The sequence below is a fragment of the Sebastes umbrosus genome, chromosome 21 (genome assembly GCF_015220745.1).
Source record: "Sebastes umbrosus isolate fSebUmb1 chromosome 21, fSebUmb1.pri, whole genome shotgun sequence".
In the NCBI taxonomy this organism is placed as follows: domain Eukaryota; kingdom Metazoa; phylum Chordata; class Actinopteri; order Perciformes; family Sebastidae; genus Sebastes; species Sebastes umbrosus.
In genome coordinates this window covers 16,819,832-16,834,137 of record NC_051289.1, presented here as the reverse complement: position 1 = coordinate 16,834,137, position 14,306 = coordinate 16,819,832, and the positions used below count along the sequence as shown (strand labels likewise).

Sequence of the window (14,306 nt, the reverse complement as noted above, 5' to 3'; positions counted from 1 at the left end):
TATCACTTTTTTACGACATATTATACTACGACTTTTTTTCGACATACTGTACTATGACTTTTTTTCGGCATACTATACTATGACTTTTAATGGCATACTATTCTAAGCCTTATTTATTGAATATTTTTTTCGACATACTATACTATAACTTTATTTTTTATATACTGTACTGTGACCTTTTTTTCCACATACTATATTATGACTCCTTTTTGACATACTATACTATGACTTTTTTAGGCATACTATATGGTGACTTTTTTTCGACATACTATACTATGACTTTTTTTTCGACATACTATACTATGACTTTTTTTCGACATACTATACTATGACTTTTTTTCGACATACTAAACTGACTTTTTTATGACTTTTTTTTCGATATATTATACTATGACTTTTTATGGCATACTATACTATGACTTTTATTGACTTTTTTACGACATACAACACTGACATTTTTAGGACTTTTTATGGCATACTATACTATGACTTATGATTTTTTTTTATTACATAATATAGTATGACTTTTGACACTATTGAGTTGCATTATAGCTGCTCTCTCTTACCTGTTTTTTAAAAAACTACTTTAATTTTTGATTGGCGCTGAAAGGGTCTTAAAGAATTTAATTTGATTTTCAGGTGCACCTGATGAACCCAGAGAACGTACCAAAGCCATGCTGTGCCCCCACCAAGCTCCACGCCATCTCAGTGCTCTACTTCGACGACAACTCCAACGTCATCCTGAAGAAATACAAGAACATGGTGGTACGGGCCTGCGGCTGCCACTGACACCGACACCGACATCGAGGGGCTAATAATGAGCGATTAAAAGTTGGGTTGGCAAAGGGCTGCAACTGCACCAAGTGACTCCTGGATGATGTTGACCTCAACTAGACACCAGCTTTCCTGCCCATAACCTCAGCCTGCAAGGAATGTCCAACCCTGAAAGATAATTTAAAACATCCATCCATTCATCAAACGAAGAGAGGACTATTATGGGTGTCATCTATAGGCAACTTCACCCTACAGTGTTGAGCCACCAAGTAGTCAATCACCTTCTCTATTAGCTGTGGAGTCTTCACTTCATGGGTCTGCAACTGAGTGAATGTGTGTGTGTGGAGGTTGGAGTGTTTCAGTTTGTATATTATGTGTTTATGGAAGTGTGTGTATGAACGCCGAAGAGGCTACTGCACCTTTTCCCTCGCTGAGAGGGAGAGGGCAACTGAACTGTTGTGGGACCAGTCCGAGTGCTGCTTTCTTTCCCTTCTCCTCTCTGACAATGAACACGGTGGATCAGTTCTCAGAGTGGGGCTCGAATAATTACTAATGAACAACTTCTCCAACAGAGCGTGACCCCTGGAGAGTTGACTCAGTGACATCACCTGGTCAAATGACAAGTGTATAAATGGTTTGAGTGAGATGGGAAAATACAAACTCAAGTTTCCTTAACAGAGCTAACTCAAACAATCTAATACTAAATGATACATTGGAGTCAGTAGATTCATATTCCCTTCCTCTCTCTCCCAATGTATTTTCTTCTTAAGCCATATTTGCCCTCCTAAAATATAATATGGACTGAACCAAAGTGACCGCAGGCTATTTTAGTAGCGCGCTGCTCCAAATATCCCCTCCGTGTCAATATTTGCCGGGCTCACGCTGAGCTGCGATTCACCAGGCTGGTTCAACATGATGCATGTTGTGGCTAAACTGATGTTTTTCTCCAAAGAAGCGAAGAATACAGCCTTATCCCTGCGACATACCGCAAATGGCCATTTCCATGTTGCTGCACTCGCAAAGTTAACAAACGCTTCCACCCCTGACAACCCATCAAGAGATTGTGGAAAAACATTTAGCGAGTCAAAAACAGCCGGCAGAACGGTGTCCAGTGCCAGCTTTTCTGAAATTAGCCCTTTTGCTTTTTCAACGCCGAGGGTAAAAATTGTGTCGAGATTTGTGTCCAGTGGCAACGTCTTTCCAATTGAACAAGTTACTGTGAGCTTTGAATGACATGGAGGTTTTTTTTTTTTTAGAGAACATATTTTAATGAAAAACTAATAACAAGAATCAAAATACCTTACGTGCCTAACCAATCATAAATTACAAAATATACCTCTGGTAAGCTGCTGTTTACATTTGTGATCATGTTTAGACTGTTTTTTTTTTGTAAATACTTGTACATTCTCAGCTTATTTATTGCACCTTTTATTAAAAAGAAAAAATCACATACCTTATTAACAGAGACAGATGCAAGGACAAATGAAAATACAAACTTATTTTTGAAAAATCTTTTTATTATGAAATCTCATGTTACAACTTGCCATTATTCACTTTTTTTGTACAAAATCCATGGGTAGTGCACAACCCATGACTCACAAGGAAAAAAATACTTCTGTCACTGGAGTTCCTTAGACCATGTGCTATCCATAAAAACTTTTACTGACAAAAAACTGCTGCGTCTCTCTTACTGTTTTGTGTACCTGGGTTAAGACGATAAAAAGGTGCCCTGCATCATGCAGCACATACTTTTCACGTAACATGGGTCAAAGAGCATTTGCAGTGTAATGGGCATTGCTGAACGGGTGGGTGAAGTCACAGTTAGTCACAGAGAAGTGCGCTGAAAAGAAATGCTTTTAGAACCAGGTTTGTGACAGATGACTTTCTTGGCCTGCGACTGTTGAATCTTCAAACACCGATTAACCTTCTGTACAGGTTGGATTTGTAGGTTGATGGTTATGATACAGCAGACTTTCAGTTTAAACAATCTCACCAGTGTTTAGAAAATTAAAAACCAGCCAAGTTATGGTTTATTTTTGGTTGCAATCGATAAAGGATGCTTCTTTTTCCAGATCATGTTACTGGTTAGTGAGACTGCAGCTATATCTTACAACCAGATCACCCCCACTATCCATGTAGCAGAGTTAAACCAATTCATCTATTCAGTCCATAGATTTGGGTGCCTTAAGATGCTGGCATCATAGCATGATTTTCCATAGTCAGAAAATTGACATCTAGAAACATTATTTGGGAGCAGGAAAAGTGAATTCTATAGACCCATTCAGATGCAGCCAGTACAACCACGAAGGTAAGTATAGATCACAATCATAAGTCAGAAAGGTGATATGATGCTAGCTAGCCCACCTGACCCTGAGCTGCAGTGGATGTTCGTTTCAGTTCCAACCTCACAAGCAGAATTACAAAAAAAATGTCCAACCACAGAAGCAAGATTGTAAAAGCTGAAGTGGAGCTCAATTTCTCATGCAAAAAGATCCTGAACTTCTGCTGCATGTTTTTACTCTCAATACCAAGTGACCCAACTGTCTTCTCCTGCTCCACCTACTGGTTCCCAAATTCTTTGAACATTGGGCCTAGCCTGAGAGATATACCAGAAAAAAACTTTACATTCACACCTTTTGTACTACATTTGTAGGATGCAATGACGAGAAGTCTACAGATGGTCAGTAATGGAGATATGGGGGCAACATGGTCCAGGCCTGAGACCCTGAATGCTAGGAGGAGTAGAGAGGGATGGCTCATTGAGATCACAGGAGTCCGAAAATGAATTGAGATGATGACTTTTAATTCACTTTGTTCTAAAAATCCTCATCATTAAGAGAAAACAGTGCCATGATCAGACCTGTGATAACAATCGCCATCCATCACAACTTCTCCTAGTCTGCGGGGCGTTTTCCCTGAGAGTTAAGTCACTCTGGCATGGAAAGGAAGTACCCATCAACTTAACACTCGACTTCACATGTGGGTGACACAAACTTTACAAATTTTTTTGACTCACAGTACCGTAACAGTAATGGCTTGTGATTTTAACAACAGATCCCGTGTATAAAATTAAGCATTTAAAAAAAAGTCAAATGGCTTCAGAAGTTCATCAGAAACAATTTTTTTTTGAACAGGCAGAAACTGGGACATGTGTCCTTCAGTGCTACCAGTTTTGATAAAAGACATTTTTATCTGTGCGAGGAATTCTGGTTCTGATTGATAGAGCAGTGCTTGTAAAGTGGTTGTCCAACATATTAACTTCAATTACAGACCCAACCAATACGATGGTATTCTCTGGGCGACAGCAATGAGAAATACATTCACATCCCAAACACTCTACTGAATCATTCTGTCCTTGAACACAGGAGAAAGAACAGTCCGTCATTAGCCGACTCCTGTCTGAAGAGAACCCGAGTGGAGAGAAAGATAGAGAGAGGTTTGGCTACTGTGGGAGAGAGAGAGTGGTGTCCTACTGGCCAGATATGCAGTGTGGACGAGCAGAGTGGTGGACAGTTGAGCGCCGACTTGACTGTTTCTACAGCTCGTCTCTCGCCTGCCTCATCACGAAGCTGTGCAGGCTCTCCAGGTCCCGCCCGCCGTTATGCTCGTCGCCCTGCTCCCCCGCCTTGAAGATGATCAACGTGGGGTAACCTCGAACCTGAATGAAGAGGGAAGAACAAGGGGCTTATTTCATGTGCTTTGTCATCTTTCAAAACCATTTAATGTCCCATCTGTCCACCAAACTTCATGGAAACAGTCATGATTTTGAGATATGTTGCTGACTCAACGGACAGTGGGAAAAGCAGTCAGACTTTGAGATGTGACGTTTTATACGAGAAGATATCTTTAATATATTAACACAACACAAAAAAAGGGCACATTTTATCAGAGTGAATCATCAGTTCTTCCGAAAGATAACTGAACTGTTGCCCATGACAGTGCTAGATCTGCTTTAGGATTACAGTCTGTAGCATCTAATTAAAGTACATAGCAGTCATATTGTTTTATAGCTCTGTTATAAAACTGCAATTTTTTTGATTTATTATATCCTGTATAACACTTAATCTTGAGGAAATTAAAAAAGCTGACAGAAGGGTAACGTGAGAGATACAGAGTGCTGCATTGCTCTGTTTTGATGGTGTCTTACAGTACTTACAGAGTACTTGTTGCAGAGCGTGCGCTCAACAGTGCAGTCCACTTTGGCTATCTTGACGTCAGTGAGGCCGGGAAACTCCTTCTGGGAGAGATCCTCCCATGTTGGAACGAGGTTCTTACAGTGGCCACACCTACAGTTGACAGCAGGATAACACAGGAATGACATCACTTCAAGTGACTCAGACATATTTATACATTCGGAAGTTAAGAGTCAGTGTTACTTCAAACAGGACGTTAAAGATAAAGAATGGTAAAACGACGATCTTACCATGGAGCGTAGAATTTGATGAGGGTCAAGCCCTTGGCCACTGTCTCGTCAAAGTTGGTCTCTGTGAGTTCCAACACGTTGGACTGCATAGAGGAAAGAAAATCTGATATTAAACTGTGCTGAATTGTGATGATCATAAACAAGAGCCCTTCTGCTTGAAAAACTTATTATTCACTATTTTCTATTTTTTATATAATATACTTTGTCTTTTTTTGTCATATTATACTATGGGTATTTATCGACATACTATACTATGGCTTTTTTAAATTTTTTTCGACATACAATACTATGACTTTTATTTTTTTCGACGTACAATACTATGACCTTTTTCGACATACTATACTAAGACTTATTTTATTTTTTTGACATAGTATACTATGGCTTATATTTTTTTCGACGTACTATACAATGACTTTTTTCCAACATACTATTCTATGACTTATTTTTCAACATACTATACTATGTTTTTTTTGTTTTCGACATACAAAACTATGACTCTTTCGACATACTATACTATGACTTATTTTATTTTTTCTACATACTATACTATGACTATTTCTACATACTATACTATGACCTTTTTTTCCGACATACTATTCTATGACTTATTTTTCAACATACTATACTATGTTGTTTTTTTTGTTTTCGACATACAAAACTATGACTTTTATATTTTTTCAACATACTATACTATGACTTTTATATTTTTTCAACATACTATACTATGACTTTTTTTCAACATACTATTGGATTGATAAATAATGTAATTTTTAGTAGTTATTATGTAAAAAGGCATAATATATGGCCAGTAACGCTTCAGTAGCTTGGTTGGATACCAGCATTTAGTACATAGTATTGTTAAAACCGTGTTAAAGTCAGACCAGTTTTATAAGTATGGTCAGGTGTCTAAAGCCTTTCAAGTGCCAGCAGAATAATTTCAACACATTAAAGCAACTGAATAATTGATTTTAAAATATGTTTAGATTGTTTCTGAATGTATGAACACCTGTAGCATATATTTATTTTGTATGGCTTTTCTTCTTTTTGTTGCTCACACTCACCTTAACCTCCTCTTTGACTGGCTCTTCAGTGGGAATCTCATTTGCTTTTTCTTCCTCAATTGGTTTCTCTTCTTGCTCCTGCTCGAGGGCAGCCTTCAGCTGGCTGTCCACAAAGTCTTTGAAGGAGTCCAGGTCTCTTTTTCCTTTGTACTGATCTATCTACAAAAAGACACGCACTAGAATTAATACCTTACTTAACCGTTTCAATCATTGTTTAACTCAGATCTGAAGCGGTGCCAATGTAATCGTATGATGGCTGTTGTGATTAACATGCCCGTTTTTTTAATATTTATGTATTTAATTATCCCAGTATGATGTAATGTCATGGAGGTTGTTATGGTTTGCAGTAAATCTTAGAAGGTGTTGAGGAGAAAGAACATGACAGCCGCAGTGGCAGCAGGTCAGATGCAGGCAGGCTGTGGCCAAAGAGTGTGTCAAAAGGCTGTGCATGAAGAGATCATTTGGAATGGAAAGTCTGTAACAGTCAAAAACTTTTTCCGTACCTTCTGTCCATTGTAGAAGAAGAGCAGTGTGGGATATCCCCGAACGCCATTCTCAGAGCACGCCTCATACTGCTGTGTACAGTCCACCTAGGTCATAAATATATGGACATGTGTTATTAACCTCTTACCATTCCACCGCCTTTTTTAAGAGGGTTAGAGGTGGGGGACAGGGGGTCTTTAGGGGAGATATCAGGTCAACAGTTAATGTCACATAGAAGGGGTGTACATCATCTGAAAGCTGGAAACCTGAAGATTAATTTGAGATGCAGCACTGTGTGTCACGTTGTTCTAGTCAAAAACTAGAAATAAAAATGAATTAATTGATTAAAATAAATTATGAGAGTGTAGAAGGGTTTAGAACATTATAGAAGTATATGATGGCCATTCCCTTGCTCTATTATGTCTCATACGTTCTTGCAGCAATTCTTGGGTTGTTGCAATTTGTTACACAGATTTGGTGCTAAATTCAACTATTTTTTACCACTCGAGAATTTAGAAAAATGACCAAAATCCCTCCAAAATGCCACAATAAGACACAAAGACCTTGAGAAACACCATAGAAAAAGCCATGCTGTGATTTGTATCAAAATCTTTGACATTTGGAATTTCTGCAACAATTAAATTTTTTGGCGATGGATGTATGCCTTCTTTAGGTATATAGACAATAAGGGGATTACTGAACAGTTTTCAGAACATCCTCTGAATGCCCTAGGTCTCTAGTTTGTGGCTGTATAGTTTCATGAGGCTGTGATCAGCGGGCCTTTGGACTTTAAACTACAATGAAACATCGATGCAAACACTGACCCTGCAAATTTGCTTAAGAGGTGTGTGTTTAATAACACAGTATGCAAACGGGTAGCTTCTCATGTGACCAGCATCCTGTTCTGTCAAACGGGTAACAGAATGATGCCATGCCAGTAGTGTAAAGTAACTTAACTTAACAATGATGGGAGCAAATGTAGCACTGCAATAACAGTTTATCAAAGGTGTGTCACAAAGGCAGCTCATATTGCAGGATGGGTACAAAAAAAATGATGTATGACTAGTTGGATCATGAACCCGAGAAGACTGTACACAATCTGAGGGACCCACCTTTCCTATCTTGACGTCATCAGAGTGCTCAAAGGTGGTGGCCAGCTGCTCCCAGGTTGGGGCGATGGCTTTGCAGTGACCGCACCATGGGGCAAAGAACTTAATAAAATGGGCACCTGTAGCAAGAGGGGGAAAGGCATTTTAGAAAAAGAAACTGCAGATAACCAAAAAGAAAATTAAACACAAATGGAAAGAAAAAAGAACATAAAATAATACATAGAATAAGTAGAAAGTAAAATGCTGTGCAGTGTATACCAATTTCTACGTGGACATAATTAAACACAAGGGCACAATTATGTACTAGGCTGAGCAAGTTTGTGTTGTCAGATTTTTGATTTGATGGAGCAATGTAAAAAGATTCCACAACAAACTCAACCCAGTCTGCTGTAAATGAAAATATACACCTCTTATACAGAGGTTATACGCAACCAATTACACAACGTTTATTGGAGCTCTGTTGCCAAGATGTGAAGGTGGGACCTATAAACACTGTTTTAAAAAAAAAAATGCCTACGTCATATCCTGCCTTTTTTTCGTCTCCAAACAAGAAATCATTTATTTTTCTTCAAAACCAAAACACTCGACTTCAGCGGAGCTTAAGAGCCACAATTTCAACGAGACGATTATAGTGTCTGAAAATCCAGAAACGTGAGGTGACAGCAGACAAGTGTTATACAGTTGGTTCGAGTTGACTGACGTTGTGGATTGTGGCACAGGTGCTCGTGTTGAAATGTCACTTGTGTCAATCACGGCAGTGAGGTGTTTCCATTCTCTAAGGAGGGATCCAGAAACACTACTAAGTGTGGTTGAAAACTGAAAGGACATTTAAAATTTGAGACGAAACAGAAACGAGTTATCTGTTTCAGGCAGGATGCAGCTGCATAAATACACAAGATGATATTATCTATTAATTTGCCTTGAGTTAAGTGGTACAACGGCACTTTCATTAAGCATTAAATAGCATATGTTCAACTAGATCTTTACCTTTGGCTATGTGGGCCTTAAAGTTGAGAGCAGTGAGATCATACAGGCCCTGTTTGGGCTCTGGGGCTTTAGGAGGCTCCTGTTCACTCTCTGGTTCCTGGAGGACACACAACAACAACAAGCAGCTATGAACACCACCGCTCTTGCACTGTAAGGGTTTATAAACATGAGATGTTAACTGAATGAACACAACTCACCGAAGGCTCCTCCTGGATTGTCTTCAGCATCCAGGTCTCCAGAGCCTGTAGATCTCTGGGCCCCGCGTACTTAACTGACTCCTGGTCTGGCCTAAACAACTTCAGCCTAGAGATAACACATTTCTTTTTTTATTTAATGAATTGTGGCATGGTCGACTTTTGGTTCAAGTCTAAAGCTTCGCAACAAAAGTGTACTAAAACTCAATGACGTATGCAACTTCTAACTAGTCTCACCCTTACAAGCTCTAGGAACCTGTCATTTTTGGTTATAAAACTTCTATCAATCATTATCCAGTGACTGCTGTGTTTGCAGCTACAGCATGCTGTCAGCAACATCCAAGATTTAAGAGGACGTCATTAAGATATGGGCAGAATATTCAACTAAATGCAGGCCAATATATCACCTCTCTGTTAATCAGTCATGAAAAAGACTGTTCACTTGTATGTTGTGAGAGTTGTTTTTTATCCTACATGCAACAGCCAATTCAATTTAGCGATTTGATTCAGTTTGTTGATCTACAAATGTAAAATATCTAGGCTGATCTAATACATGCCAAAGGATTAATATGAATGGATGAATTCAAGAATTCGGGAGATGAATACTTACGTGGGGTAGCCCCTGACCCCGTGGTCATTGGAGCAGAACTTGGTGTTCGGAACGCAGTCAACTTTTACCACATACACTGGGGGCTCGTCCATGCTGTTGTATTTCTCTGCCAGTTCATTCCATGCCGGCTGTAACCTCTGGCAATGGCCGCACCTGGACACAACAGTGATACAAACACAGTCAGTGTCTAACACGAGGTATTCTTAAGGCCAGACGCACCAAACAAACATCAAAGAACTAGCGGTGGTGAAGGCCGACTGTAGCATCGCCTCACGTCACCTGTGTCTAGGCCAGAAAGTTGCACTCGAACACAACGCAAAGACTACAGCCGACGGCCAACTACCACGTTCATTCTGCGTCTGCGTGAGATTAAATAACTCTACCTACCAGCAGGTCGCAGTAGTCTGTAATCGTCATTCACGGACGGCGGATATACAAGCAAAAATATGAAAATATATATTATGTATTAGACTGATCAGATGAGATGAAGATGAAAAATGAGAAGAGCCTTCTGTATGTGCACTCTTTACTTTACTTGTTGGCTTGCTTTCCTCACTTCTGTTTCTCTTCTCGTGCACAGATTCGTAAAAGATGAACAGCCAATCAGAGCAATTTCTCTCACCGACAGGCCAGAAAGCCTCTGACACAGGCAGGCAAGTGCCAATGGTGCAGGACACATTGGGCCTGTATTGATCCTGGTTAGAAGCCATCATTTGCACACGACTTATCTGAACTGACCACACTTACAAAGGAAATGTGGAATTACAAGCATTACGGGCTGATGAAGATGATATGAAGGTTTATAGTGGTGTATCTGAGGCATTGCATTCTTAGAAATACCATGATGTGGATGGTGGCTTACTACTGTACTCTCCTCTGAATGATCAAAAAGATTAAGGGAACAGGCCTCTCACTTTTCAGTTCAGACTCTTGGTTATTTCTGGCACTGAAAGCCACATAGCTCAGTAGTATATCTGTAAAACTTAAAACTAAACTTTATAGCCAAATCAAAATCTGCGCGAAGATCATTGGCCAACCTGTGACAGCCTCCTTTCAAGCAGCTCACAACAAGAGTATGCTCAGACTTGCCAACAGCATCTCTTCTGATTCCTGTTTTAAATGGGGAATATCAACTTCTGCCCTCCAAGAGGAGATTCAGAGTCCCTACATTTAACCGCATCAGGCTAAAGAACGCTTTTGTCCATCAGTCCATCGTGTTGCTAAATAATAATTAATGTGCTGTTAAAGACATGTAAATCCAGAGGACAGAGGGTAATTTTGTAATGGGTTATGTATGAATAATTGTGTTTTGTTTTTTGTCTGATGGGTCTTACTTGTCTGTCTGTCTATGGTAACAGTATGTCTATTGTATGTGTACTTTTTCTCAAACTGAGCTGCCTATGGATGCAAAATGAATTTCAGTGCAAACTGACAATAAAGTTGTATCATATAGCAGCTTATAATAATAAGTAAAAGTAGTCTGTACAATTGTGCATACTGTCCCCTAATGAATACAGACACAAATAATGTGAATCCAGCTAAGAAAAGTCTCAGTGGCAGAAACTTGAGAGATGAAACCTCTTGGTGATAATACTGCTTTGTTGCTGTACTGAGCTATTTAGGCCAAATGTGGAGAAGACACTGCATGCAACTCTAATATTACATAGCCCATGTCAAAAAAATACCAGATTTGATCCTAGGGACACCCATGGGAGACAATGGACACTTTAGCAGTGACATAACAAAGGGAAAAGTTGAACATCTGATCTTATCTTCTGACATGCAGCATCAGTCAATCAGTGCCTGCCACGTCAGCACAGCAACCCCAACTACAACCATGAACTGTGACTGACTGTTTCTGCACAAATAGCATCAGCATAACACCACAAACTGTGTTCACATTAAAGTTCAACATTCAATAGAAAGTTTGCAAACTAAATGTCACCGGCTAGTGAAGTACTAGCATTATAAGGCCCCTGTGAAAAGTGCTCCACTAAAAGTGCAGTTGGATAACTGTTTGCTGGCTATGCTAGTTAGCAGCTAAGCTAACTAGCATGCTAAGCTAACTAGCATGCTAAGCTAACCCCGCCGGTCGTTTAAACGAACGTTGCTAGGCAGCCAACTAGCATTAATGCTAACTAGCATGAATGCTAACTAGCTTGTTTGCTAACTTGCCGGTTAGCTCTAATACATCTCTCCATAAACCTTTTTTACTATTTTTTTGGTGTATTTGAGAGATGTAAAAAAAGACAAAGGTTATTGCCAATTCATTTATTCAACGTCGTCTGAGAAAACAAACTTGTGAGCTAGCTATTAGCTAACACTTAGCTCTTGGCTAACACTTAGCTATTAGCTAACACTTAGCTCTTAGCTCACACTTAGCTCTTGGCTAACACTTAGCTCTTAGCTCACACTTACCATGGGGCGTAAAACATGACAAAGTGTGGAGCAGTGGGCACCGCCTCGTTGAACATCTCCACCGTGTACGTGTGCTTGGCGTGCTCATCTTCTTCTTCTGTATTAGTGTCGCAAAACACGCTGGCAAACAGTAACGAGAAATAAATAAAAGACAACATAAGGAAGGGTGTGCAAGTCAGTGCTGAGGCCATGGTGAATCTCTGTCTCTCTCTCAGTGGGTGTCTCAGTGTCCCTGCTGCTGCTGGAAGAGACCGACTCTCTACAGTGCACACGCCCCCTCTGACAGACTCAAACTGTGGATGGGACACGTGTATATGGAGAGTCCTGTTTCTGCAGGACGGGCATGCTAACGTGATGTTGTGTAGATCTGTGAAAGCTTGTGAAAGCGCTTTGCAACTCTTGCACAAGCTGACAGGTTCAAACACATGCCATTCTTTGAAGAAGTATGGAAGCCTAAAAGCGACTTTACTGGAGGGGAGATATAAATACTGTATCTCACTAAAACTAAAGAAGATACAGTGCTTTATTCCTACAATGGTGTATGCATGCATGCATGCATTTGTACCATGGTTTTTATTACTGCCTGATAGACTGAAATAGTCATAAGGTATTTATTAAAAGGGACTGTTGCAGAGTTGCATGCAGTGTCTTTCTGCCTTCTCTACATGTGGCCTAAATAGCTCAGTACAGCAACAAAGCAGTGTTATTACCAAGAGGTTTCATCTCTCAAATGTCTGCGATTCACATTCTTTGTGTCTGTATTCATTAGGGGACAGTATGCACAATTGTACGGACTTCTTTGACTTATTATTGAGATATTACATAAAACTAAAGCCCTAGGCTATGTGGCTTTCAGTGCCAGAAATATCCATGAGTCTGAACTGAAAAGTAAGAGGGAACTGTTTGTAAGAATCAGAAATGCTTGTTAACAGCGACACCTGTGGCCGTTAAGTCAACGAAAGTCAACGTCCTGTTGCTCGCGCTTGTGCTCGCTCTACATAGACATGAACGAGCATTGCTCAAAACAGTGTGGCGACACACGTCAACTAAAACCACAATATCACTCTATATTTGACCTGCTTGGCAGTAATGTTAGCTGACCAGACGAAGGTCTCTCCATGAATCACTGCTGATCCTAGTGTTGGCTTTTCCTGCTTCAGCCTCACGACCGTGGCCGAAGGGAACAGGGGAGACACCGGAGTTTTGGTCGGAGACGATAATGTTTCTCGCTGCGGAGCCCCGTCACTTCACAAGACACGGGAAACCTCTGTCGGTCTGGAGGAGCTGCAGCAGTTATTTCTGCACAAACATCCACTGTACGTTTACTAGATATTCTCAGAGCTAAACTAACTCTTCTGCAGGGTGTAGTGTGCGCGCATGCACGTAAGAGTGGAGTGAAATAGCGAGAACGGCGTGTGAGTGAAGGCAAGCAGGCAGGGGAGCAGAGTACAGCAGAGACTCCGGCCCTGGAGACCAAAGCTATGGTCTCCCCCGCATCCTCCGACCACGGCCAACACTGTTTTGCAAGACGGGCTTCACTAGATATAACTTTGCGATTTTGGTGCTTCCGTGTAGTTTGTGTTGGAGTCTGATTCTGAGCAGCGTAGCCACACGCAAGCGCGCATGGGACACCGACCCGGGTGATTTATACGTGTAAGAAGTTACAAACAGTCACTTTAAAAGAAGTTATTTCTATTAAACAGTCACTATATCTTGACAGTAGTGCATGAGACAAATAATCTGAAAAAATGTGCCTCTGTTTCCTACGATGTCCTCCAGTGCTCCTAATGACATCTTTAAGATTTCACAGGCATTACAGTTACAGAATATTGATTTATATTTGATCAGCGCTGCCTAATTTGACCATTTGATCGGAGTTCGCGAGTGATTGACAGCTGCTTCTGTTGAATGAACAGCCAATAGGAATGCTCTCTCTCTCTGAAATGACCTGTGATTGGCCAAAGTCTCTAGATTTTTTAAAGCCTGTAAACAGAGCCATGAGGAGGTGCAGAAGTCTAGTTTTCTCTCAGGACACTTGAATTACAATATGCTGAAAGGTTATTATGGAATTTTTGCCCAATGATGCCAAAAACATTCTGCCTACTGCAGGTTTAATGTCTCCATGAACAATAATAATTAGAATCATTATTATACTATTGTTTTTTGTGTTGTGTTTATTATTTGCAGTAACCCATTTAGTGTCACTCACACCTCTGGGAAAGTATCCAGAAAGGTTAAGAGGTCAAT

At 40.2% G+C, this 14,306-nt stretch overlaps 2 protein-coding genes across 2 annotated transcripts in view; one reads left to right on the top strand and one right to left on the bottom strand.

The window, feature by feature from the left end:
• The window catches only part of bmp6 (bone morphogenetic protein 6), a 53,170-nt gene extending 50,723 nt beyond the window's left edge, over positions 1-2,447 (top strand). The window contains exon 7 of the mRNA XM_037757472.1: positions 640-2,447. Coding sequence (XP_037613400.1) covers positions 640-789 — 150 coding nt within the window. The 3' untranslated portion in view covers positions 790-2,447. The remainder of the gene's footprint in view (positions 1-639) is intronic.
• txndc5 (thioredoxin domain containing 5) lies at positions 2,271-12,428 on the bottom strand. Its single transcript, XM_037757464.1, has 10 exons — positions 12,060-12,428; positions 9,642-9,794; positions 9,035-9,140; positions 8,838-8,934; positions 7,854-7,969; positions 6,762-6,848; positions 6,259-6,417; positions 5,198-5,280; positions 4,931-5,060; positions 2,271-4,432 (listed from the first exon to the last, which is right to left on the bottom strand). The coding sequence occupies exons 1-10, from the start codon at positions 12,248-12,250 to the stop codon at positions 4,310-4,312; spliced, it is 1,245 nt and encodes a 414-aa protein (XP_037613392.1). The 5' UTR covers positions 12,251-12,428; the 3' UTR covers positions 2,271-4,309.
• Positions 12,429-14,306: the final 1,878 nt, after the last annotated feature.

Coding starts and splice junctions, on each gene's coding strand:
- txndc5 (XM_037757464.1), bottom strand. CDS start 12,250: ATGGCCTCAGCACTGACTTGCACACCCTTCCTTATGTTGTCTTTTATT. Junction 5,061..5,197: donor ATCAAATTCTACGCTCCATG/GTAAGATCGTCG, acceptor TGTCAACTGTAG/GTGTGGCCACTGTAAGAACC. Junction 4,433..4,930: donor CGCTCTGCAACAAGTACTCT/GTAAGTACTGTA, acceptor CTCTTCATTCAG/GTTCGAGGTTACCCCACGTT.